Consider the following 26578-nt stretch of genomic DNA (forward strand, 5'->3'; position numbering starts at 1 on the left):
ATTGAACCAAAAACATCTCTGGGGATTCTTATAAAACAGACTTTTCCTGCCAGCTTCTTGAAAATCAGCACAGGTCTCAGCAAACTAGTGAGACCCCCGGTTTCCCTTTGTGCCTGAGTGCTGAGACATGAGTTGTAATGCCAGCACTGAGATGCGCCTCGGCCAAAGCATCACACTGAGGGCCTGTTGCTGGAGCCTCCAGGCCATATTTGATCTTCATGGGATGCAGCAGTCAACAATAAGTTACCTATAAATAAGCTATGCAAATGTGCATCACAGAATTTCAAATTAAAACAATGAAACCTCTCTATCACTCCCATTCATAATGACTGTAGCTTTTTTGTGTCAGTTGTTAGTCATTTTTCCAGCTATTCATTACATGTTCCTCTTTATGTCTTAGGATGTTGGGAGGCTGAGAAATAATGGAGGCTGTACCTAGGCTGTGTGCCTAGCTAACCCATGGAGAATTGACGGGAACAGTGCTGGATGGAGGCCAAGACACTGGATGGCGAAGACGAGGAAGCGCACAGTATTGTGGATCGCTTGTGTTGTTTGTTCTCTTTCTCAGTCAATCCAAAGTAGATGCAAAGTATTCTGCATTGTGCCTCGTTTGTTCACTCTGTCACGTGTCACCCATGGAGAGATGGCAAAAAAGAATCTGGATAGACAGTCAAGGCTAAAGAAACTCTTCTACTGCATATAGGAGCTGTAGTCTTAGTCCGGCTAATTTTAGGGTGATAACAAAATAAGACCAGACACTAGATAACATTTCCTCACAGCTGTGTTGAATACATATAAATTAGAGACTTCAGGAGCCAGTAGCTGCAGACAGTAATCATCATGGGCAGGTGTAAAGGCAGGGCTTCCTGGTTGCTGTTTCTAGCTGGGTTGGTACTAACAGGAATAGCTTTGGAATATGAGGGGGTTCCTGGTCAATGGACACGCTATGGCCAGTGGGATGCCAAAACAACAGGTGAGCTCAGCTTTATTCTGAAAACCAGCATCAGCAAAGCCCTGGTGCTGTATCTGGATGATGGAGGGAACTGTGATTTCCTGGAGCTTCTAATTGCAGATGGAAGGCTCCAGATGCGCTTCACCATCCATTGCGCTGAGCCGGCCTCTTTGCATACAGAGACACGGATCAACGACCAGCGCTGGCACAGAATCCTTCTTTCACGTAATTACCGAGAGACCAAGCTGGTGGTGGACAACGAGGAGAAAGTGTCTGAGGTGAAGTCCAAAAGAAAAGAGATGGTAGTGGCCAGTGACCTCTATGTAGGGGGGATCTCACCTGATGTGCGTCTCTCCGCCCTGACATCTAGCACTGTTAAATATGAGCCACCGTTCCAGGGCCTTATAGCCAATTTGAAACTAGGGGAGGCACTACCAGTACTTTTGGATGGTCAAGCTGTTCATAGTGATTTGGAGTACATATGTGTCGCACACTCTCCCTGCAACAACAAGGGCCTGTGCTCTGTCAGCCAAGGAGAAGTCCTCTGCGATTGTGTCAATACCAGCTACAGGGGAAGGTACTGCCATGAAGGTGAGAAAAATATCATCCTTCTCTTGTGCGTCACATGTATTTTTAGAACATTTAGAACAGAAGTATTTTAGTCATTTTTGCCTTGTAAGCAGGGGAAAACACACATTGCCAACACTGACCACTATAAGCAAATAGTCATATCAGACCATTTATCTTCAGTATCTAATTATCTTAAAAACTAATTTTATGATATTATCTGAAGAGTTACACATAAAAGAAGCACTTGTTCTCTATGGGACAACAAACATTTAAATGTTTAAAATGACTAAAACATTTAAAGACTGCTATACATTATTTTTAATCTATAAAATTGATATAGATATATAAGATATAGATATAGAATTTGAATATACAGATTGTGCAGTTAACTGTGTAGTCATTAATAGTATTATTAGTAATAGTAGTAGTAGTATTTTGTAATACAATTGAACTGCACATTCAACTGCAAACCTTTGGCTTTTAAATGGTTAAAATATCTTATTAATATCCCCTTCTCTGTATATGTACTCAATGAGCTCAAGAGAATAATCAATGGAGCCCACTTGAAGGTGCAGTGGTTAAAAGCTACTTGGGCATTTGAGTCTACAGTAGCTCTCTCAGCAATTATCTTCACAAGTCATGGAGGACAACAGCTTCCTAATGTGATGGCTGCTTTCAACACAGAGACATTTAACAGGCTACTAAAATAAATGTCATTTTCCCATTCTTCAGAGTCTACAAGGTAGTAACAGTAAGGATAAAACTTGGCATTTTAAAGTGAACTATGCTCCTTGTTACTTTTAATATAGATTTGAGTTGAAGTGATTAAGACTTTTTATACTTTGCCAAAAGAGGTTTCCTTTTTATAAATGTTAGTCAGTCATTAATACACTTTTAGCTTGGAAGCTGTACAGCTTTCGTTCCTTCTCGGGTCAAGGGCTATAAAGACATACAGTAAGACGATCGTAGCTGGGATCCTTTAGTCAAGCACTGGAATCAACTTAAAAGCCAAAAGTACAAAGAGATATTATAACATTGGGGTGAATGTAAGTGACTATAGCCAAGCTGGAACTATTTACAACAATCCACTCAAAGATATCGTATTCCGTTTGAACTGGAATATGACTCTGCATGTGATTATACGCCACAGACTCTAAGCTAAAATTGTGTGCCATCATTATTGTCAGTATTGTTCATGCTGAAACCTAAAGTAGTTTAACAGAACAGACTCATGTCTGTGATGTCTAAATGTAGGTAATGGACTGGTGGTGTTTGATATTTACATATTATACAGACAACATTAAATATGTCTCTTTTTCTTTATCGTCCTACAGCCGTCCCGAAAGAAGTAGAAGGTAAGACAAAGCATTATATTATGAGCATACGAGATGAGAATGATTTGTTTTTTGTGATGCTGTTATTTGGAAAAGCGATTACCACAGCATCAGTGTGTGCCAATGTGTTCAGTTATTATAAGATTGTTATTGTCAGTTTGGACTGCAGTTCTGACATCCGACAAATTAAGCTGAAAGGAGATATACTATCACTGGTCACGGGGTCACCAAGGAAAAAGCACTTAATGTGCTGAATGTTCATTGTATATATAATCAGCGTGCTCAAGGTGACTGGAGAGGTCTGCAGAGTATGTGGGTGTCACGCAATATGGGGAGCATTTATATACTGCATTACAGAGAAAGTGACTGTACAGAGATGCTTTGTTTTATTATTTATAACTTCTGTATTTTCCCTGTCCCCTCGGTGCATATTTTCATCTAAACTACTGTTTACTGTTAAAATTGATGAAGTTCTTTATGCCATTATGCTCAGTGGGTGGACTCAAACATGGTGACATAAATCCCCTGGCACAACATGGCTGAATACCGAGACCTTGATATTCATCAAATTGTAATAATGTTTTCATAATGTTGTTTTTTCATAAGTGCACTTAAAATTATTTTCTTAAGAAGAACAAATGTGTTTTGGCAGGAAAGGAGACATTTGATATTAGCAACATTTTTAACTTAACACAATTAAACAAGATTGGTTTCTAATGAGGTGCGCATACTGAACGCAAAATGAAGATTGAACGTGAGAGGGGAGATTTGTTTAGTCGGCAGTAGAGCAAGACATCCATCTCCCCAGTAAGTACTGCTGGTTTTGGTGAAAGGGTAGCCAACAGGCTCAGGAGACCAGCACAAGGGGCACAGAACCATTACACATTATAAATCACTGTTACTGACTCAAAATGCACAGAACTATGCACCTGTTTTCTGAAATCCTGCTTCTGACACTTATTTGGTGTATGACAGCAAACACACCGAAGACTGCAAAATGTTAGTCCTCATATATGACCTCTTAATAATGTGCAGAACACAAAGATATGAGTACAGAATAGATTTAATCACCACACACACATACATCTTGATTTACATAATTAAAATGTAATGTGTTAGAGGTGATACATGTTTGGGTTTTGATTCTCTACGATGTATTTAAGTAAGACTAGATATATGTGGTATATGGATATATGCTTCAGTAATAGTTTATAGGTTTCATTGCTCCACTCTTACCAAAAACACATTAATCATTCTTTATATGAGCAAAGATGGTAGGGCTCTGCTCACAGCAAAAACGGCTGCCATTATTAAATGGCATGCTGCACAGAGAGCACATCAGAATGCTTATTGGATTAAAGCTTGACATGGAGAAGATCCCCAACGCACAGTGCATGAAAACAACGACAGCAGCAAAATCACACTCCCCAGATATCTATCCACCACTACAAACCACTTCATGTACTTTTTTCAGCAAGTCTTTGTTGTTTTGGCACTGACAGAAAAAGACGAATCTATGCATTAACTAAATTGCTTCCACCTCCCAGAGATGGCAAAAATGGTAACCCATATGCTATATTTGGCCTCGGCTGTGGGTTTTAAGCACTGGAGGAATTATCTTTTTTGTCTGAAGAACTGCTTTAAGGCAGTGAAAGCCTTTGTCACAGCAGGTGAGTCTTCTGAGTTCATCTACAATATGCAGCACGTGGGCTCCCATCGACCCATGCGGACAAAGGGCATTGTGGGGCATGCTCTAGTGAAAAAAAGAGTCCAGCGTCCTCTGATGTTTTGTGAGCAGAAAAAAAAAACCAGGTCTGTGAACGAGAGATAAGGGCAGCCACCACACAAGGCAAATCAGAACAGAGAGAAATCTCTCTAACGTATAGGAAATCCTTCACAACACACACATACCAAGTACCAACATATTGTCATCATTGTTTTATTTTTGTTTTTGTTTTTTTTTTTCCTTTGGATTTTTATGTTTAGGCACACAGTAATAACACACAAAGAACAGGGATGAAAAACATGCATAGAAAGCACAGAAAGAGAGAAAGCTGGTCCTGGTGGGCTTGCATCTTTGAGCAGTGGTGACCTTGGTCTAATCCCTCATTACAACAGGCTCCATAATAGTACACTTTTCCATGAAAAAACAAATTTGGCAAATCCTAATCCTCATGCAATGGGTCTTTCTTCTTAGTTACTCACTAATTAATGTCACAATTATGACTGAGCTCCTTAAACATCTGCATCATTCTTTTCACTACGTGTGTTCAATTAAACTTACTAGGAGAGCAGTGTTTGTATTCTTAGACATATTTCCAAAAACTCATTCTGTCATAATCTAAACACTGAACAAAAGATAAGATCAAGATGTATAAGATGTTTAGCAGCCACAAAACATAAAATCTCTACCTTATTTTAATGAAGCATTTCTAACCCTCATGTTTTATTAATGAATGCTACTTTTCTTAATTTATTTATATAAGTCTTGACAACTGAGAAATGTAAAGATACATGTTCACGTAATGATAAGATTAGTGTAAAGAAAAAGAGGATGACTAAAAGGTCAAAAAAAGGCAATAGGGAATACATGCAACTTAATATGCAGTTTCTGTTACATTTTGTGGTACCCTTTGATACATAAGGAGCCTCCTCACTGGAGCAATTTTTATTCATAATAACAACATGTCAGCTATGCAAAAGTAATTTATTTTATGCCAGCATGGCAGCAGTATTATTATTACCCTCATTTTATCTGCCATACTGTCCCCCCTGTTAACTTTTACCCATGAAATTTACACTCAATAACTTCAGATAGAAAAAGTCTGCTACACTGCTCAATAAGGGCCCAAACCTCCCAACATTCAGTTGTCAAAGCAGCACTAATGGTTATTCAATGGGACATGGCCATGTCTGCGACATCTTCGATGGTTTGAAAACACAGCGCCGTTCAGCTGCAGTTGGTGGTGGTTTATGATTTCTTATAGATTTACTGAAGGTAGATGTAGATAAGTAAAGGCATATGTATGCCCAGCAAACATTTAACTAATACTGTACCATTAAACAGTTGCTGTTCACAGTCCCTTATGGAGTGTCAAGATGAAATGATCAATGACACCACATCCACAAAATAAATCAGCTAAATTACTGATTACAAATAGCCTCAGGGCTGTTTTATTTATGACAGAAAACATTGATATTTCATTATATAATGAGGCCAAATTAAAATAATCATAAAAGCAACATGCTAATATTTTAATCAAAATAAGCTTTCATCACCTGGTTTTAGATTTTGTTTGCCCTGCGACTCATTTCATACCGTTATGATTGCCACTTACATGAAAATTGAAGAATTACTGGTAGGAAGGGTTTATTTCCATGCAGGCTAGCCCCTCTAATGGGACTCTACAGGTATAGAATTGGATGTCAGGCTCAGCCAAGTAGGATGAGCATATTCTCTGGGTGGCTGCCTCCATACAAGGACAGCAACAGCACCACTCCTCAACCACTTCTTTCTTCAACTGTACAAACAGTAACGACATAGTCAAAGTCAAAGATTACTTTGTTTGCTGCTGCACTTGGTAAGTGCTGCCTGCCCCAACCTGACCGGTTTTGTTCACCACCATCGGTCTCCATTAGTCAGAGATGCATTAGTCAGGGTTGCAGGTCAATATTCCTCACCCCAGTGGTTGACAAAAATCAGAAGTGTATGGAGTCATTGTAGCTGTGAATTCTTTGGGTCAAGCTCTTTTCTCCAGCTACACAAAAAAATCACCAGTGTGAAGGGTTCCACAGGCAGTTCGCCTCTTGATGAAGCTATCGCTTCTGGTTTTGTGACTGCTTCTGCTTATTAGCTGGCTAATGGGCAGTGTACCACTCCATCACCCCACTTGGTAAAAAGATAAACAGATGGAAAGAAATGTTGCCAGATATCCATGTTATTTTGGTCAGTGGTTGCTTACTGTGCAGACTGGGCTTTCCTTTGTCTTTGTCAAAGTTGATAATAAGTAAAACTCTCTTTTAGTCCCTCCTGGTCATTTACCTTTCTCTTTGAAGGCATAAGGATGAGGAGAGGATTTAGACTGTAAAGATGATGATGTTTGAGCTTAGGTCTAGTCATATAGAGTAGTTCTGCTAAGAAAAAGATACTGTAATCTGATGAGTGATAATTGGAAGAAGAAGGGTCTAATTTATTTTGCCTTGTCTATACATAAGTTGGCTCGTCATGCATGATGCACATAGGCAGTGGGGGTGCACACTGCAGTTCTTTGTTCTGCTATGTAGACAGGTTTGTGGGTGAATCCTGTCTAAGCAGAGGCTCAGTCACTGGCTTTGCAATGGCACACTGTATCAAAAGCCTACGTTTTGGCAGGCAGGGACCTTCCCAGGGGTAATCATGTCCATTCCACACCAAGAGTTGCAGCATGAACAGCCTTGTTCAGTGGAACGTGTAGAGGAGATTTGTGCAACAGTGATTGCCCCCTTTATAAGGTTTTACCTAATGACTGAATTGGGACTTCAACTCTGTGAGAGCGACTGGCTCTATGAGAGTCTTCGAGAGCTGAGGCACTGATAAGAGCTGTTTGTGTTGGCGGGCACAGTGGGGCTCATGTACTCACAGAAGTGTTACAGCGCGTCATCCCCATCTTCTTTTTGGCAAAGAGGAGCAGGTGAGGTATGGCGGATCATTTCTGGCTGACCTCTTGAGATGTTTGTCTGTGCTACTCTGCGGGTGTGTGACTAAAACATAGGGTGTTGGTGCACACAAAACTGAGTGCAGATTTTGCTTTTCATTTTGTTTCCATACTGTTAAGAGAGTATATCAACGCTGAAATCATCAGCAGTCCAAAAATGCGCAACCTCAGTCAGGGGTTATGGCGTTCGTCTTATTTTGTAGAAGGATTTCAACCATTAACTCCTGTATGTGTTGGCCTCTGTGATGAGCACAGCAACCTCTACGCTGGACTACCCACTCTGCCTTCATTTTGACAGAATATGGTGGTTGGATGCTGCATGTTTTTCTTGGTTTCCCTGCTTTATGATGTTTATGGTCTGTGAGGATTTAGAATCAGATCATTTCTCACCTCCCCTCAGCTTTTTCTTTTCCCAGAATCAAAAGGTCAGGTGTGGAGAATATTACTGGGTGGTTACATGAAGGTTGTTAAGTCATTATGACAGAGGGGTAGTCTTCAGTCTCCCTTTATAAACCTACTGGGCTCGATTAGATGGTAAATCCTCTGTGAAATATGCCTGTTGCTCAAGATTTAGTGGCCAAGGAATGGTGTCACTTCTGTCCTTTCCTAAAACTTTGTGATATAGAAGGTTAAATACGCTCATCTGGATTGGCTGAGCACTTACATGCAAAATATCTACGTAGAGAGGAAGAGATGAGTGGCTAAAGCCTATAGGGCCTTTTTTATGACATTACGTAGTCGCGATATAAAGCTGGTTTTATGTATATCTGATACATCTCAAACGCTGTCTGCATCAAGTAAACATACAGTATGTGTTCCATTTAGAAAAAAGCATCTGTGTGAGCAACTACCTATGAGGGTTGCACCAATCAAGATGTTTTTTTCTTTCCTTGCCTTCCCTCTCCTCCCTTGAGATGTTTGTCTGTTTTTAGTTTGATTTCCCTTTTATATTTTACTTTGAACTTTGACATCCGTACCTACCCCAGGATGTCTGTCACAAACTGCAGTCCAACATTGTGACAATGCTTTTGTTCTCCCAAACCTCTTTATGAACTTCCTGTTTTTCGTATCCTTTTTCTGTTCTTTCCCTCAAGGTCTGGCGCACCTGATGTTAAATCGCCAAGGTATGGGGTCTGTTGGTTTGCTTTTCCTTCCCAGCCACCCGATCACAACATTTCCCTTCCCCTGAAATCATTTTAGTTAAATGTGCTGCACTAATATTTCCTCTCCTCTTTTCTCATATACTTGCCTATTCGTTTTTGCTTCCTGTCATGTTATGCTCACTACTCACTCAATTTTTGTCCGTCAAACCCTTGTCCTGACCACTGACTGAGCTACTGGAACATCACCTTTGACCTCTGCAGTTTTTCGCCAAGGTAATGCATCTATGCTCAAAGCATTTCTTCGGTTTAGTTTCATGGTGTTTTCAAAGGAAGTAAAGAGGTGACAGTAATAAAAAAATAAAGGGATTTCTTACCCAGGATGTCATTCAGGTCCAGACAAAAAGCGATTTATAGACTTTTCTTTGGTAAAAAGTATAGTATACTCAAATATATTATCATAAGATTTTTTTTTTTCCTTTTTCTGTATGCTTGAGGGTATTATGTATATTTAGTGTTTTGTTTATTTTTTTTTCTTTTCATCAGTTATAAAATGGTGCTGTCTTTTTAAATGTATGGTCATTGTTTTGGGGTTGCAAATAACATTCCCTTTAAATGTTTCCTACATTCAACATGTGTACATTAGTGTACACATTTCAAACTACTGATAGAAGAGATCTTTTTTTAAAAAGTAGAGTTTTGTTATGGGTCTGGGATAGTGATGTCCTGTTTTATTCCGGAATAAAAAGTAATACCCACAACAAAATTTATATGTATCATTTTGCACACACTCTAAACTCATTTTAACTGAAATGCTGAATAACATCTGAAAGCTACAGTGCTGGAATATAAAACCAGCCTTGATAAGATAAAGATTCATCCAATGGAATGCCAAATTATAAAACATTTGGCTGAATGCAGTAGTATGGGTGACTGTAACCATGAAGTCTGCTGTATTTAGGTGTTGTGTTTTCTGACACATGTTGTGAAATTGATATAAATGACACCAGCCTGTCTCCATGGCAATCAGTGTTGTCTCTAAACATAGCAACTTGACTTTGATGATCAACCAACCGCAGAATACTCTGCTGATGTTCTCATTTTGTTCACCACCATAATGTTACTCTGACAGATTCATAGAGACAATATTTTCTCAGATGAACTTTGACAAAATAGACAAAACTAAACTTAAAATAAACTTCCAAGGTTTTCTACAAATGACTGCTCTGATCAAAAAAGCACATTCATGTGGTTATCATGGATAGCACATTCATTCATTAGGAGATTCTGTTTTTATTTTCAATAACATAACAAATACCCTACAGAAATAGCTTTGTATGTCATCATATATTCCCACTCCCAAGGAACACAGAGCTGTGAAGATGAACAGGACTATGTGGCAATATTGCCTTGGGTGTCCTCATGTACATTTTCTGGTGTGGAACTGAGAGCACTAATATTGAGGTCATTTACAGTAGATGAAAAGGCTTAAAAAATGCTTCACAATATGATTACACCAGTTTTTCACTCACTATAAGAGGTGCAGCTTGAGGACGTACTTGACTGTGATATTATAAATTAAGGTCTGTATTCTCTGTATTCTCTGGTTACTCGCGTTGAGACCAACTTGTTCATGTTCAGACAAAGTAATCAAGGCCAAAAGATAATGTTTAATCCATGTTCTCACTTTAGGTAATAGGTATTCTGACAGAACAATGCCTCTGGATATACTGTGTGCCAATACTGCCTCAACTGTGCAACGATTAATATTGAATATATTGTATATATATATATATACATATATATAGTATATATGTATATATACATACATACATATATATATATATATATATATATATATATATATATATATATATATATATATATATATATATATATATATATATATATATACATATACATATACATATACATATACATATATAGTTTGCTCATCAGTGCATCAGTGTCCTGGTCTGGTCTTGATTTATTTGGCCTCAAATAATTTCCAATCAATCCAATCAATTTGCAAACAATTCCACAGTGTATAAATCATTTAAAATTAAAACATTTTTGCAGTCAGAAAATTCAAGTGTATGAACTCCAATCCCAGAATTCTTTCTAGTATGTAATATATGACACACACATACTATATACAGTACTCTACTGTACTGATGAGTTTCTAGCTAACTGACCACCTTGAGTGCACATCCCTGTATCCAGAACAATAGTAAACGGCTGCCTCACCACCAACATGCATTACTTAGCAGCGTGGGCATTACTTACAACCAGCCAATAAATGACTCTCCATCCCTGAGCAGGAGACAGAGTCAGTAACTGGGCTCTGGACATTGGACCACTCTTAAATTAATCAGCTGTAAACCTTAATATTAATGAGCAATCAACATATTGGCATTTTTATGTGGCACAGTCACTGTTAACTGAGACTGGAACAGCTGGGCTGATAGGAAGTAGTAATAGAAAATGTCTTCCCGCCTGATGGCAAAGCACTTTTTCTCTATGGTGTTTGATGTGCCTCATACTGTGACAGCACGCAACTAATGTATAGCTGTGGGCACTACCTTTACAGATAATCCATTTTGGACATGGACATATGGGCGAAACTGGCTCTTATTAGCTATTTGAAAGTTAACATATACAGCGTTCAAGGGGCATGGAAGTAACTGTGCATTTTTTGGATTGACCTCTTAGAAAGATTCACTAGTATTTGTATCCTGAATTTAGTCTGGTATATTATTGTGGTACAAAGCAGGAAGATAATGTGAAGACTAGCAGGAAAGATATGTAGAGACTTTTGGTGCTGCCATTATTTTCTGCTGAGCCTACTTTTTCTGCTGACATGGGTGTCCACTTGCACGGAGAGATAGTTTGGTGCAATGATCTTACAGCTGCAGTAGAAGGATGATGGCTTGCCCCCCTAGTTAGCTGCAGAGAGCATAAAGTGCTAAACTTCTTTTGCAGCATTTCTCGCTGTTGTGCTGTCAGCAGCCAGTGTCTCTGATGGCATCTCCCCCAAGTTAGTGCCAAAGTCTGTCTGGTATCAGAGCAGACACAGCCAGTAAACATGCTGGTAAACACTGTCACTACAGACAATGGTCCACCTCCTATAGGTAAACAAGAAAGCAGTGATATGGCCTACTGCCTTTCTGCTGTCTGGGTCATCTGCTAGTAACATCGTCCTTACAGTGTGGAAATCTGGGAATCACCACAAGAATCCACATAATGCATGTTATGATGCAAATTCACTTGTTGTATGGACTGATCTCATATGATCCTATAGGTTCAATAATAACTGGGTCTCTGAGTTCACTGGCTATACAGTATAGGCACTCTCTCAACCACAATCTGCTGCCTTCAGTGTACCTTTTATAACTTAAATTTCACCTACAACACAAATGCAAAACTTCACATTTAGGCTTAACAACTATAATTTAATGAGTTACTGGTCATTCGTTAGTTGAGTAACGACACTACAGTGGGACCAACAGATCCTTCTGGCTTAAAATCCCCCCCTAGAGTCCATGAGCCGACATTTAATATGCAAAAAAATGTAAGAGACAGCTTATCCTTCTAGCTTGACCCAGCTTGTTCATTAGCTCTGAGGCTGCATCTTTGGAACAAGTGCAGGAATCAGTGTCTATACTGGTTTTAAAAAGGGCCAGTAATAAGTTTAACAATAACAGTTTATTCCTCTGGTTAAATGTAAAATAATAGTTCACTGTCCAAAGTTAAAATCCTGAATTGATGATTTTAATGTAGTACAGATTAAATGTGGGTGTCACAGTGTGTTAATATACTGTAGGTGTGGATAAGCTCTAAGTAAATTTTGAAGCCAAAAAAAATGCAGTATGTGTTATACTTCAGTGTGCTATAGGGCAAAGACAAATCCCTCAAGAATAGTCAGCAAAATCACAATACAAAATGTTTCACAAAGCTGTATGACCTTTTGTCTTTGTGTTGTAAAATTTCTAACAGTCCTACTCAGGTCTGTCTGTCTGTCTGTCTATTTATCTATATCTATTTATCTGTCTATTTGTTATTGGAATAATTTAGGAAATCTGTTGGCTCTATTACTTTTTACTGTGCATATATATTCCCCAATGGAAATTCTTGGGACTCCAGGTGTGATTTAGAGTTTTAGTACAGCCGTACACTGTTATCTTGACTGTTTTATAAATGTCACTGTTGACTAAAGGGCAAGTTTTGCATTTTTCTTTATGTTTCTGTTTATGTCAACAAACCTTATGGAAACATCAACAATGTTAGTCTGTCTTTATTTTTCTCCTGTTTGTGGAACTAAGCTCCATTTTTCCTACTCAAGATGTATTTTTTTCACACAAAAAAAAAGTCAAAGATATATATTTTAATTTTTGAAGATAATTCAAATAATCAAAATAGGTTAATTACACATAAAAGTCCTTAAAGGAAAGCAACAAAGAGAAGTAAGGATGAATGATTAGTGATTGTGTTTCCATTCTGGTACTGTAAATCAGCAGAGGGTGTTTTCCTTTTGTCCAGTGACAGTAAAAAGGTAGTTTGCTGTTCTTGTCAGAGAACATTAGACGTTGCAGTTTCATTCTTCTCTCTATGCCATGTGATCAGTGCAACATGTTACAAATTGTAATATATAGCAACTCCCAAACATAGAAAAACTTACATGACATTAACCGGAAGATCTTAGGACCAGGCATCTTTTTACGATAAGAATAAATATAGAATATCAGCCTACTTTTAATGTGCAAACACACTAAATAATGCGATCTCCCGCTGAATGCATATTTGACCATAAGAATGTACAGTAACTTTCTTTATGTAAACAGCTCCACAAGTATTGACATGGGTTGTTTCATTTAATTTTGGTGATATTTGTCAAATAATAGTGTGATGTTTGTTTTCTACTCATTGTAGTCTTGTTTCACTTACTAAAGCCCTATTCTATCTCAGTATGTCCCTAAAGTAGTGACTATACTGTGCAGTAGATAACTTAAGCCTGATGACTGAAGCAATTATCTAAGACGTTTGTCCTCCGCACTTAGGGCAGGAGGAGTCAGTGGCCACCTTCAAAGGCAATGAGTTCTTCAGCTACAACCTGTCCCAGACACCCATTCAGAGCAGTTTCGATGAGATCACGCTGTCCTTCCGTACCCTGCATAGGAACGGCCTGTTGCTTCACACAGGGAAATCAGCGGACTATGTCAACCTGTCCCTGAGGAATGGTGCTCTCTGGCTGGTCATCAACCTCGGCTCCGGTGCGTTTGAGGCCCTTGTGGAACCTGCCAGCGGGAAGTTCAATGACAATGTCTGGCATGATGTCCGAGTGACGCGCAACCTCCGCCAGGTACTGTACGTGTGCATCTGCTGCATGCAACTTCTGTGCTTGTTGCTCACAGAAACTCACTTTTTGAAAATATGTAGATTTTATTCAGCCTGTCATCACCTCTTTTTTTTTCTTTTTCTCATTAGTCTCAAGTTGTTTTCAAATTGTTTTTACTAATCTATTACTAAAATATATGTTCTGTCTTATTATGAGCTTGTCATTTACCTGTGAAGCACTTTGAATTCTATTACCCTGCATGCAAGGTGCTAAAGTCAGATTGATTGATTGATTGATTGATTGATTGATTGATTGTGAATGCTATTATGTCATTAAAAAAACAGGAAGAATCTAAAATTGTGTATGTTAAAGAGTGAACAGTTCCTGTCAGATACACTAAATACAGATCATTATCATTACAGCAAAATTTGGTTCAGATTCATAAGAGGTTTTTGTAATACTAGTCCCATGTGAATAGGGTTTAGCTTCTATAGTTCACACTAACAATTACTGCGTTGGTTTCTGTTGAATGTTTAATATTTCTGCTCTACTGGACTCTACATCTCCCATTTCCCTGATATTAGAAGCTCATATTAGATCATTGCCCTCTTTCTCAGGAAATAGATTGTGTTGGAGGAAATCACTGGGTAATTTTATAATCAACATCCTGCCTTTTTCTGCAAAAATGCTGTAAAGGTCTTTTTACCTTATTGAAAAAATAAATCGACTCATACAGCAACATCCATCATATTCATGTATCCTGCAGTAATAATGACATTTCTGGAGCCTGTTTCTTTTTTCTGCCTTTACAGAGCAATAATTGTCATAGATTTTTAGAGATTTGACTCAAACAAAAAGCCAATAATCAGTTTTTGTGGCTGTAACTACAGATGCAACATTGCGGAGGTCGTGCAAGAAAAAATGGAGCTTATATAATGAATATGGCCAGTGCATGTGCCTGACATTGTGCTGCTGTATCTACTGTACTCCAGCCAAGTACAACTTGGCCCTGAGGTTTCATATTCATTAACATTGTCCACTAGACAAGGCATGGCGCTGAATTTTGAAACTAATTTACTGCCAGGATGTGTCTGTTACATTAAATGTTACCCTGCTGGCACACTGCAGCCATTTTACAATTAGGTCCATCATGCTGTACCTTAAGGGTCTGCTAATCAATACTTTTTTATTAACCCTAAATAAATGAATGGGTAATGTTGTGCAATGTAAAGTGGTGCAGTGACAAAACCACAGATAATTCTCCATTTCTGCAGGTCTGTGGAGTATATTTAGCTTGCAGATTTGCTATTTAGCAATCTCAGCACAATCTCAGCGCACTGTTTTTACTAACAGCAGCAGACTGTACCTGCCTGGCACCAATCTGCAAATGGGCAGAGTTAATAACTACCAGCAGAATGTTAAAGACCTCAATATTATAGACACTTAAGTTACAACAGCTTGTCTGTCAGCATGTAGTGGAGATCTGTCTCCAGATCAGCATTATTATTTATTAAGAGCCACATTTATGGCTACCTAGTAAATGTAAGCCTAAGATTCAGTATTTTTATTTTAAAATGTTTCAGCTCTATTTTGGTCTGTATAAATAGCTATATATACCTGAGGGCGCTATCTGCAGTTGCATGTCTCTGTCTGTCTTTTAGTGATGAGCAGGTACTATACAGTAACTCAATGCCTTTGTACCTTTTAGGCCGAAAACTGCAAAAAGAATTTTGACCAATTGTATTCATCGATCACCCTGGACACATCAGTAGTCTATCACAGGGCTGACACATACAGTAGAGACAGACAAACACTCACATTCACACCTATAGGCAGTTTACAGTCACCTGTTAACCTAACCCCATGCATGTCTTTGGACTGTGGGAGGAAGCAGGAGCACCTGGAGAAAACCCATGCTGACATGGGAAGAAGATGCAAACTCCACACTGAAAGACCTCAGGTTCAAATCGGAAACTTCTGGGTGTGATACGACAGTGCTAACCACCGCTCCACCACGCCGCCCTCTGATGAGAACAGTGCTAAATATCATAGCTGCACTAAATATTTGTGGAGTATTAACTCAGTACGTCAAATGATTTATTAGAACTGATTTGGAATATGTGCGTCAGTCTGTCAGTGCATTTGGCACATATTGGAAAGTGTGTCAACTCAAGTTAAATTTTATTTGCATAGCCCAATATCACTAATTGCTAATTTACCTCAGGAGGGCTTTAAATGTGTACAGTGTTGAGGCACAATTGAAAGAAGGTCCTTGCCAAATAAAGTGATCATTACTATAGCAAATTTACACTAACCATAACTAAACTAAATGTGTTTCTCTACAACAACCTCTGTCATGTGTATTGCATTTAAATGCTTGGCTTCTTTACTAAAGCAGGGCTCATTTTGAATCTCACTTTCTCATAATCACCAATACATTCTGAATATATAATTTCACCCTCTTCCACATTTATTTCTTTACAGTGGCTTCCAGAAGAGCAGCAGTCCTATGCTTACATCACTTATGCTTTCAGCCATGCATTTGATCCCTGTGTAAATGGCTTTCCCCTCAGATAAGTTACCTCACTGACATGTAGATAGGGAGAACTGTAGCTCTCAAGAGAGTTCTAAGGGAAACATTTTATTAGATCTCGTGGTGCTTTTCAGGCTAGAATTCCTCCTATTACTATCTCCATCTTCATCTGCCTTTTGTTTTACTGTCATGGACAAACTGATTTGTCTCATTTACTCAACTTTTCTGACCCTTTTTCGTTTTGCATCTACCTGCTTCTTGTTGCTTCTAAACTCCTCACTCAGTCCTTAATGCAACTGTTCAAACATACAGATGTCATGCAGATGTGTTACAGTGACCCCTATGTAGTGCTGGGTATGTTGAAATCCTCGAGAAATCATGATGAAAGGTCAGTATCAAAGTGTAGTAGCCAGAACTGGAGCCTGAGTATTATCCTACTGTGTGCATCTAATGGATGGCACTTTGTATGGTTTAATAATTACCCTTGAATGTATTCATTCCACCCCTCTGATTTTCAAATGTCAGTTAAAATAACTATGTGGTGTGTCAGGATATAGTGTAATACCTACAATTATACACTGTTCTTGCTTTTCTAGGTGTTGTGGAGTGAAAGATAAAGCAGCATGAATCAGTTTCAAGAGACAAATGTACTTTGATTTTTTTTTTTAATTCTTTTTTCCAGTGTGATCAAGTCAATGTTGAGCCATGACATTGCCTAAAGTCCAAGCCACAGATACTGAAGGCATCACCACGAGACAGACAGAAATCAATACTTGCCAGTACCAGAGAGTGAGAAGGCAGGACCTCGTTTTAGAGACCTGACACCTGAACATGCCATGTCAGGCCCTTCTATTGTCTCGTATCCTCTTGTTTTCAACATACCAGTGATTTTGACAGAACAGACAGCCAAGGTTTTACAAAGTTAAGCTGACTCCCAGATTTTAAATCATTTGTTTTTTTGTGCTTACTGAGACCTGACCGTATGATAGTACCTAATGAGACCACACCACTTTGGTACTTCTATTTATTTAAGTGCAGGTCTGTAGGATATGACTGTGGTGGTACTGTTCCATAGCTCAGCATTTCCTTCATTGTTGTCATTCTTCTCTTTTACAAGAAATCATGCTCCATACTCGAAATGCTTGTTTTCACTGTGGAATTTCTTAATCCAAATTCAAATTTCTGAAAAAAAATGATCGCTCTAAATCAAATGCTATTTATCATTAAACATTAATTGCTGCTCTGTGTTTGACAGACTTTTATGAATGACATCTTTCCACTCAACCCCAGCATTTATAAAATGATTGAGAATGGCCTTAGACATCAGAACAATTAACTCAATTGTTGAACGTTCTTGTCCCTGCCTTGTTGGCGCCATCATTTTTCATTTTTGACCTCAAATGTAATTTATGGAAGGTGATACAATTTACAAAAGAGCTTTTCAGTAAATTTTCCTGAAAACAATTGAACTCCTCTATCCACTCCCTCCAACACACACACAAAATCATATCAAACTGAGAGAAGTTACGTTTGTGCGGCAATACATGTAAACTGTATGCTTATTGTCATGGCAACAAGCATATCATATTTTCCTCAATAGACCTATTCAGCCTTTCATTTCCTTTGTCTTTGTGTACTGACGAGACTGATATGATCTTGTGAAATAATCTTTTGTTACCACCCATATACAAGTAATGTAGCTTGCCATCTTGATATCTTTAATTTCACATTAATTGAGTATATTGCAGCATTTACATTGCTTTGGAGCCAGAATATCAGTGGAAGGAATATTTGTGGTATATTGACTCCACTGCAATCCTGCTAATATATCAGCAACAGGAATCAGCAAAGATTAGTGAACCTTTCAAAGCTGTTCTTGTAATTGCCTTCAAGAGCCAACATTAAGGCAAGCTGAACTAGAATCGAAAAATGAAGCATGAAATAATTAGGCCAGTTCTTTCTGTTTGACTTAAAATCTCTACTTGTCCTGTCGCCTATTTTCCACACTCCCCCAACGGTTCCTCTAGGTGACGATCTTGGTGGACGGGATTCTCACCAACACGGGCTACACTCAGGAGGACTACACCATGCTGGGATCTGACGACCTCTTCTACATCGGGGGCAGCCTGAACACAGCTGACCTGCCAGGCTCCCCGGTCAGCAACAACTTCATGGGCTGTCTGAAAGATGTGAGTATGGCTTGACCTCAGTCTCTGCAGAGGACTGGAAATGCTATCCTACCCTCTTAGATAGCACTAACCCTTCCTATAAGCAGAGCATGTTCTGCATATAGATAATCGCCCCTCACATTTATATTGATTCTCCTGTTGTAGGATGTTTCAAGGAGAAACATTTAGCTGAGAGGCTGCTCTGTGCAGAGCATACAGTATTCATTTATAGATTCCTGCAGGAATCCCTTGGAGAACATAGCACTAATATACGTAAGAAACAGATGCATCGTCTCATGTTCTGATACACAGTTTGAACTTGGGTCTTGTCAGTACCTCAACATTTTTGATAATTTTAAACCCTGGCCTGTACCTGTCACACTGATTATCTTGAGAAGGCAAGTTAAGATCTTGTACTTAGCATTAGAATGAGTGTAGGCAAAGCTGAGAATTATGGGTTAATGCCCAGCTTCAGCCTGGTCTCACAAATGTTTAATGAAGTGAGCAATCTCATAAAAAGCAAATGATGTGCTATGTGCTTTAAAAGTGAGAGAAATGCTTTCCCTTACCAAGGAAGGATTAGGAGACATGACTACAACAGGCAACAATTTAATATTAAAACGGTCAGCTAGAAAGTAATAGGATGGACGTCAAAGTGATATACTGTACAGTATGGGTATTTACATACTTTATTGGGGTCAGTAGTCAACTCAAACAAATTAGTTTTCTTCTGTCAGAGAGTTTTATGCCAAAGGATATAAGACAATTTATTTCATAAATACTGATAAACTGTTATTAGGCTCTGCTCTGATCCCCATTAAATCCAGCTGCTTGGGATTCAGCTGGAGTACAATGTACCAAGGACAGAACAGACACTTAGATATGGGATATACAAAATGCACAAAGCACAAATAGAGTAGAAATAACCTGACTAAGCTAGCAACAGCATCAGCCGGGTTGGAACAAAGGATAACCAGCAGTAGCTTAATGTGTGAGAATGAGAGCTTCATACAATATAATCCCATTCTCTTATTAAAGATTGATTCAGTTTGAAATTTTCCAATTCAAAAAGCACTTCCTATTATGTCCTGTTAGTATCCAATTTGTGCTGTCAAAGAACGTATTTATGTTGGAGACAAAAAGAAGTTAAGTTATGTTTCAAAGGTGAGCCCCATCACAGGAAGGTACAGCTACTTTACATTTTTTACAGTATGTTGGTTGACCACTAGAGTGAAATATCTCTACAACTATTGGATAGATTGCTTTAATATTCAGCTGGATGTCTACAGTATAGTTCCCCGAAGGATGTATCATCCACACATTGATCCTTAGTGTTAATTTTGTCAACTACTTTTGATTTAGTTTAAATCTTCATTCTCATCAAAAGTCCATTTAGTTATATTTTTCAGCTTTGTCCTTTTTATTTTTTGTCAACTAAAAATCGGACTCAGCCGGACTCAGCTTAGTGAAAGAAATCCATAAATATTATAGTCTATAGTCTAGTATTAGCTGAAAAACATTTGACATTTTAACCTTTAGTTGCCAAAATGTCAGGAACATTTTAGTCTGGTTTTAGTCAACACTCAACGTTTTCTCTCTGCTGCACTATATCTTTATCCAAATGCCATCTCTGCTTTTGTTGCCATGTTTGTTTCCCACTATATGCATGCACTGCATCAGAGCTCCTGCAGCTGTAGCTTTAACGTGCGTACAGTAGTTACACCAAGGCAAACATTGTTGGTGATGTTCATGGATGGAACATTTCCTCAGTTGATATGTGCCACACAGTCGTTTGTTGTTGTTTTTTTTTGTTTTGTTTTTTTTTTAAACTCAATTTTAGTTGCTTTTTCCATTTAAGGACATCATTTGTGTTTCATCATCTCACCTACGTCATGGGTAAAAAGCTCACTGATAAATATATTTAATCACAAGTTTCCTTAATGAAATTAACACTCTTGTCACGTTTTCTCTAGTGCTACCATGAAGTTGACATTTCTGGCTTTAAATGAAATTACCTCAACAATGCTGTCATTGGTGGTATTCCAATGAAATGTCGTACAGATAGCATATTAAAAGTCCCAAGAGAATAAATTCTAATATTTTTGGTGACCCCCTGACTTTTCATCTGGCACCATCATTTCCAAATGATTAAATACCTGCAATAGTACTGACATTTGATCACCCTCAGCCACTTATGTTATTCTGGCAAATATTATCTACCAAGCAACTTAGCATTTCAGCTGTCCATATATCAGCATGCGCTTAGCATTTTAGCCAGCATGATTTTTAAGCTGTTTGTCATTTCAAATCCCACAGTTTACAGCTTTTTAATTTTCCATGCTATGTAATAGTCCATTAAACTCTTCAACAAAGCCACATTTAGAATGAATGTGTATTTTTGATAATATTAGCAATATTTGTTAATAAGGTACAGAACATCAGTGATCAACAATCACTGAATGATTTTTAAATGGAGTGTCTACATAATTACTCTGCAGTATGAATACACCGAAATGAAAATGAGATGTTATTTATGGACAGGTTATTGTCCCAGCACCGCTGCCAATACCGCAACCTCCGCTCTGTGGGCGGTGTGGCTGGTTGTGGTGTTTAGACCTACTACTGCTGTGTATAGTCACACAAATGCACTGTAGACACGCAGTGAGAAAATGATGCCATAAAGAGTCATGACGATGGGATAACAGACCGAAAAAGTTCTAGTAATGAGAGTGAACAGTGGCCAATGCAGAGCCGATCAAATGGACTCAGACTGCCAGGAAATCCAGCAGCCAGGCTCAGAGACATGTCAGCCCGAGCCAAAGCTCTGAATTTGGTGATGAAATAAAAGAACAAAACTGTGGTGAACAGAAGAAATTCACCAACATGTGTAATCATAATCCACGTGGAAAAGAAAATTGAGCCGTGACAAAAAATATTTATGGTATAAGCAGTGGATCCGTTTAAGAGGATATGTCTTATTTTACTGAATGTTGAGAGTTTGGGCTGAGACTAATCTCTCCACACGTAACATGGTAATAGATGTGAGAGCCGTTGCGTAGAGGCCATCAGGTTCATCGGGTACAGGAAAAGTAATGGCCACTTTCAGATGAATGTCACGACTACAACAACTAACAGGGAGAGATAAATCTGTCTTGCTAGTCACCAGCTTATTGGTCTGCAGTGTGTGTGCCCACAGGATATCCCACACCACCTCATTAGGTTTCTCTACTTTAATGCTTCAAATATTGTTCCCAATTTGGTTATGAAGAATGTGTTCACACAGCTGTTAGCAGCAGAGAAGGTCTTCATTCTCTGTTCTCATTCCCTGTTATTCTTCACTATTTGAGCACAGACGACACCAGGGCTTTGTCAATCAACGCTACAATAGCTTTATTCTTGTGTTTTGGGATACTCTGTAATCCTTGTCACATAAAACAGGCATTTGAATTGGTGAAATAGGATTCCACTTCCTGTTTTGTCCTTTGGCTTATATAATAGCCTCGCAGAGGTCACAGCTTGCCTTTTTGTAGTCGTCTACGCATTTTTGTTAGATGTGTTGTAAACAATGTCAGTCTATTACTGCTAATCCACTGTTCACGCTTTCGGTGACTGTCCTGATTGACTGTCTTCCTATTTAGAAATTGCCTATCACACTCATTTCTCGATGGTCAGTTTCACCATCTGATTTCACTGCTTAATTAGTCACACTGAGGCAGTGTGAAGTGTGATATTGGCTCAAATTGCTCTCAGCTCTGCTGTTAGTCCTCTGTGCAGTGTGGTGCGTCTCCTCAGGCACCGACTGGTTGCAGAGTGATGTGGCAGATAACAGTGGGCTTGGGGTGACTTACCACTGATACAAAATGAGACAAGGATTGTTGTCTCCTGCGGTGCATATTGATGAACCTAGAATAAAAGTAGAAAATAATCCAGCATGCCTTCAATTTAAACAGGATATTCTATTGCTTGTATTTAATATAAGTACATTTTAAGAGTTTTTATCAAATTCTTTTGATTGATCAAAAATGTCAGATCAATAACCGTTCATTTTTTTTACCAGTTTAGCTGCTTTTGTATCAAAAGCTCAGAAATAAAAATTAACAATCAAATTTTACCCTTTAATTTATAAAATTTACCTTTTCAACTAATAAAATTGCGTTGTGCTTGTAAGATGTCAAATCGCTCTCCCACCCACTTCCTCTGCTTGGATTTTGATCTTTTTCAGTTTACTTATAATAAACACACATAATTGTTTTATATTGTGTGGGTGCTATGTCTGTGATTCCTCCACTCTGAATTTAAGATTATTCTACAGTCAGGTCTATTGTTAGTTCCTAAATGAGTCAGCTAAATGTCAAAAATGTAACTGTTTTCATTTGCATCTAAATCTAAATGCATTCCCAAGTGAATGCATTTTCACAATCATTTCAGCTCTTGCTGCCTTCTCTTTCTTCCCATGACAGTTTTGTAAAAAAATGAAACATAATAAACCTAAAAACATGCAGATCAAAAACCAGGCAGATTTTTGATGTGGTGAAGAAAAAAATCTGTTCTTGCAAATGATTTAAAACAGCTTTTTATTTTCTATGCCAGTAAAATACAACACATTCATGTCTACATGCTTCCTCTGTCTCTGTAGGGATTCACAGTATGTGGCAGAAACAATGTTGGTGAGACAAATTGCCATTGATTTTCTTTTTTATTATTCCATCAAGTGTCTCAAGATATATATGATTAAAGGTGCTAGTTTATATGACCCAGCTCTGAAAACTATATCAAAATTAAATCATCAGGACAATTTCTATCTGAGCTCTGAGTTCAGGGATGATTCAACATGTTCTCCCCTGCATGTCCTTGTGACTGCTGCTGTGTCATATTGATTCTAGTATTTATCAGTGAGTAATATTCAGCCTTTGCACTGAATTTATTGTTCTCTCCAGCCATGATCTGACCAGGTACATCTCTCTCATTTATTAGGTGGTCTATAAGAATAATGAGTTTAGACTGGAGCTGTCACAGCTGGCTGAACAGCAAGACCCTAAGGTCAGTATCCATGGTGACCTGATATTCAGCTGCAAGAATGTGGAAGCCCTGGAGCCGGTCACCTTCGACACGCCACCTGCCTACTTGACATTGCCCAGGTGGAACACCAAGAAGACAGGGGCCATATCTTTTGACTTCCGCACCACCGAACCCAACGGCCTGTTGCTGTTCAGTCATGGCAGTCTGCAGGGAACACAGCCCAACAGGAAGCCCAGGGCTGACTTTTTTGCTGTAGAGCTGCTGGATGGGTTTCTCTACCTGGTCATGGATATGGGCTCTGGCAGCATCAAGATAAAAGCTAGTAACACAAGGCTCAATGATGGCGAATGGTGCCATGTGGATTTCCAGAGAAAAGGGCGCAATGGTAAGAGACATATGTGAATTTGTGAAGGTGGGGGAAGCCTCATGTTGCTTTGTTTCTCCAATTTTTACTGTGGATTTGAAAAGCCTGCAAGTTCTGATATTGCCAAATGCCACCATTTGATACATTCATTGACTATTAGGTTTTAATTACAATTATTTTTTTTATATGCTATAATATATGTATGGAATTTTCAAAATCTCTTACCCTCCTCAAATTAGATAATGTTTTACTTATAAGTAGAAGTCAAAAAAATATACACAGTTCCTTGTTCTTATTCTTTCGCTCTTCTAAAAATAAATCTCCCTCCTTCTCATGCAGGATGATATGACATTGCAAATTTGTTAGTTATTTATAAATTTAAGAATTTGATCCAGTATTTTCCCACAAAATCAGCTCCTCTGTACTGGCAAATCATTTTCTTTATCTATGCTTAAAAAAAAAAGGGAAAACAGACTGGTGCCTACTTCCTTAATTTCACAGTTTGTTCTCACTTCTCACTTTGCGCAACCCACACACACCTGTCTGCATTTTCTGCAACATAAAACATTGTACAAGTACAAGTTGACTCACTGTTAATTCCTTCCTGACAGGTTTTATCTCTGTGAACAGCCAGAGCATCCCCTTTTCCACTAATGAAGGCAGTGAGATCCTTGACCTAGATGGGGACATGTATCTTGGAGGTTTACCTGAGGATCGCCAATCCCTCATGCTGCCCCCTGAGGTGTGGACAGCCTCCCTTGGTCTTGGCTACGTGGGCTGTGTGAGGGACCTCTTTATTGATGGACAAAGCCGTAACCTGTGGAGGCTGGCAGAAGTTCAGAGCATCACAGGTGTCAGCAGCTTCTGCACCAGAGAGACTCATATCCGGTGTGCAAGAGACACGTGTGCCAACGGTGGACACTGCAGCGAGGGCTGGAACCGCCACATTTGTGACTGCAACGGTACTGGCTACCTAGGTCGCAGCTGTGAGAAGGGTAAGAGTGTCTGAAATGGATACAGTACAGCATGGGGGGGGGGGAGTGATTCTTAAATGGCTGCTGCAAAGCTTTTAACACACTTGGGCCAGTATTTTATTTATCAGCTTAGCTTTATAGTGGCTAAAAACTGCCTGCACAGATGAAAAAATAAATTTCGATAAAAAGAAAAGTCATTATCAGGCCTAAAATGTCAAGCCTCCCAAACAGCAATAATTTAATTTGCAATTGCAATATGATCATCTACATACTGTAGCGTATAATGTGATAGCTATTCAAATGAGGATGATGCTCAAAATAACCCTACACATCCACAAAACTGTCTTGGTGACAATGAACAGACAATAGAAAAGTTGTTTTTCATTTAAGCCATTCAAAAGTAAATTAGAGTATTTTCCTACTGTATAGTGAGTGATTCATTAATAAACTGTCAGCATCATTAGGTTGCCAGTGCAATGAGTGTTTCATTAGAAATGCAGTGCTGCTTCGTGATTCGGCCTGAATCACTCTGCATTTACCATGCAGATGGTTTTCTCCGAGAGAGGCCAAATTACGCAGATCCATTGGCAGCTAATAGTATGAGGGATATATGAAAATCCCTCTAATATTGCTCTATGATGGATATAAATCCCCAGAAATTTGATTGCTGCTGCAATCTTGCCATTGTCTTCCTATGCTCCAGGCTTTTTCTGCCATCTGGTGCGACTGATGAAAACTGCAGTCTAAAATTATATCATGCGGTACCTGAGATAAGCTGCAATAGAAATCACGTTTCATTCCATTGTGTTTTTAGCATTGTGATCTCCCTGGGGGTTCATTGTGTGCTATTGCTTCCTATTCCTGAAATCCACAGAGGCCACCGTGGTGAGTTATGATGGTAACATGTATCTGAAGGTGGTGCTGCCAAGGACGCTGCACACAGAGGCCGAGGATGTCTCCCTACGCTTCATGTCCCAGAGGGCCTTTGGGCTGCTGATGGCCACCACCTCGCAGCAGTCGGCAGACACTCTGCGTTTGGAGCTGGATGGAGGCAGAGTGAAACTCACTGTGAACCTGGGTAATGCTGCTGCAGCAAATGCGAGCAGATAATACCACTTGACCTTTTAGGATGAGTTCTCATATTAGTTTTGACTCTTACTCTTCCATACCCATCTTCATACACAATAACTGCCAGTTGCTTAAAAAAAGATAAGCACATCCCTTGGGTCTTGCATTGCAGTTTTTATCTGCCATAATATTTTTACGATTTGCATCTAATTGATCCTGTTTAGATCTACTGTAGTCACCTAGATATTAGTGAACTAAATTATGAATGGTCAGTTTATAATGAAAACAGTAACATGACTTTATAACTGTAAAAACACCCTTTTATATATACAAGGAAATGAAAAACTATCACAATTTTGAGAAGTAGACTTAATTATTTGTCATAATAGCATGTTCAAGCAGTAATCTGTTACCTAACTGCTGTTGATTGGCTTTTTATTGCTGTATTTGGCTGCTGCCTGTTGCCT

General features: G+C 38.8%; 1 protein-coding gene across 2 annotated transcripts in view; it reads left to right on the forward strand.

Moving 5' to 3' along the window:
• The first annotated feature begins 840 nt into the window (after positions 1-840).
• Positions 841-26578, forward strand: part of nrxn2a (neurexin 2a) — an 82331-nt gene continuing 56593 nt past the window's right edge. Inside the window, exons 1-8 of one of the 2 annotated variants that reach the window (XM_026329049.1) lie at positions 967-973; positions 1073-1543; positions 2857-2877; positions 13708-14009; positions 18546-18707; positions 23661-24090; positions 24681-25064; positions 25918-26121. In XM_026329049.1, the coding sequence (XP_026184834.1) occupies positions 1087-1543; positions 2857-2877; positions 13708-14009; positions 18546-18707; positions 23661-24090; positions 24681-25064; positions 25918-26121 (1960 nt within the window). In that variant the 5' untranslated portion in view covers positions 967-973; positions 1073-1086. Of the gene's footprint in view, positions 1544-2856; positions 2878-13707; positions 14010-18545; positions 18708-23660; positions 24091-24680; positions 25065-25917; positions 26122-26578 lie in introns of both variants that reach the window. The other variant, XM_026329048.1, reaches the window with a different exon arrangement.

This window comes from Mastacembelus armatus, chromosome 14 (assembly GCF_900324485.2).
Source record: "Mastacembelus armatus chromosome 14, fMasArm1.2, whole genome shotgun sequence".
NCBI classification, from domain to species: domain Eukaryota; kingdom Metazoa; phylum Chordata; class Actinopteri; order Synbranchiformes; family Mastacembelidae; genus Mastacembelus; species Mastacembelus armatus.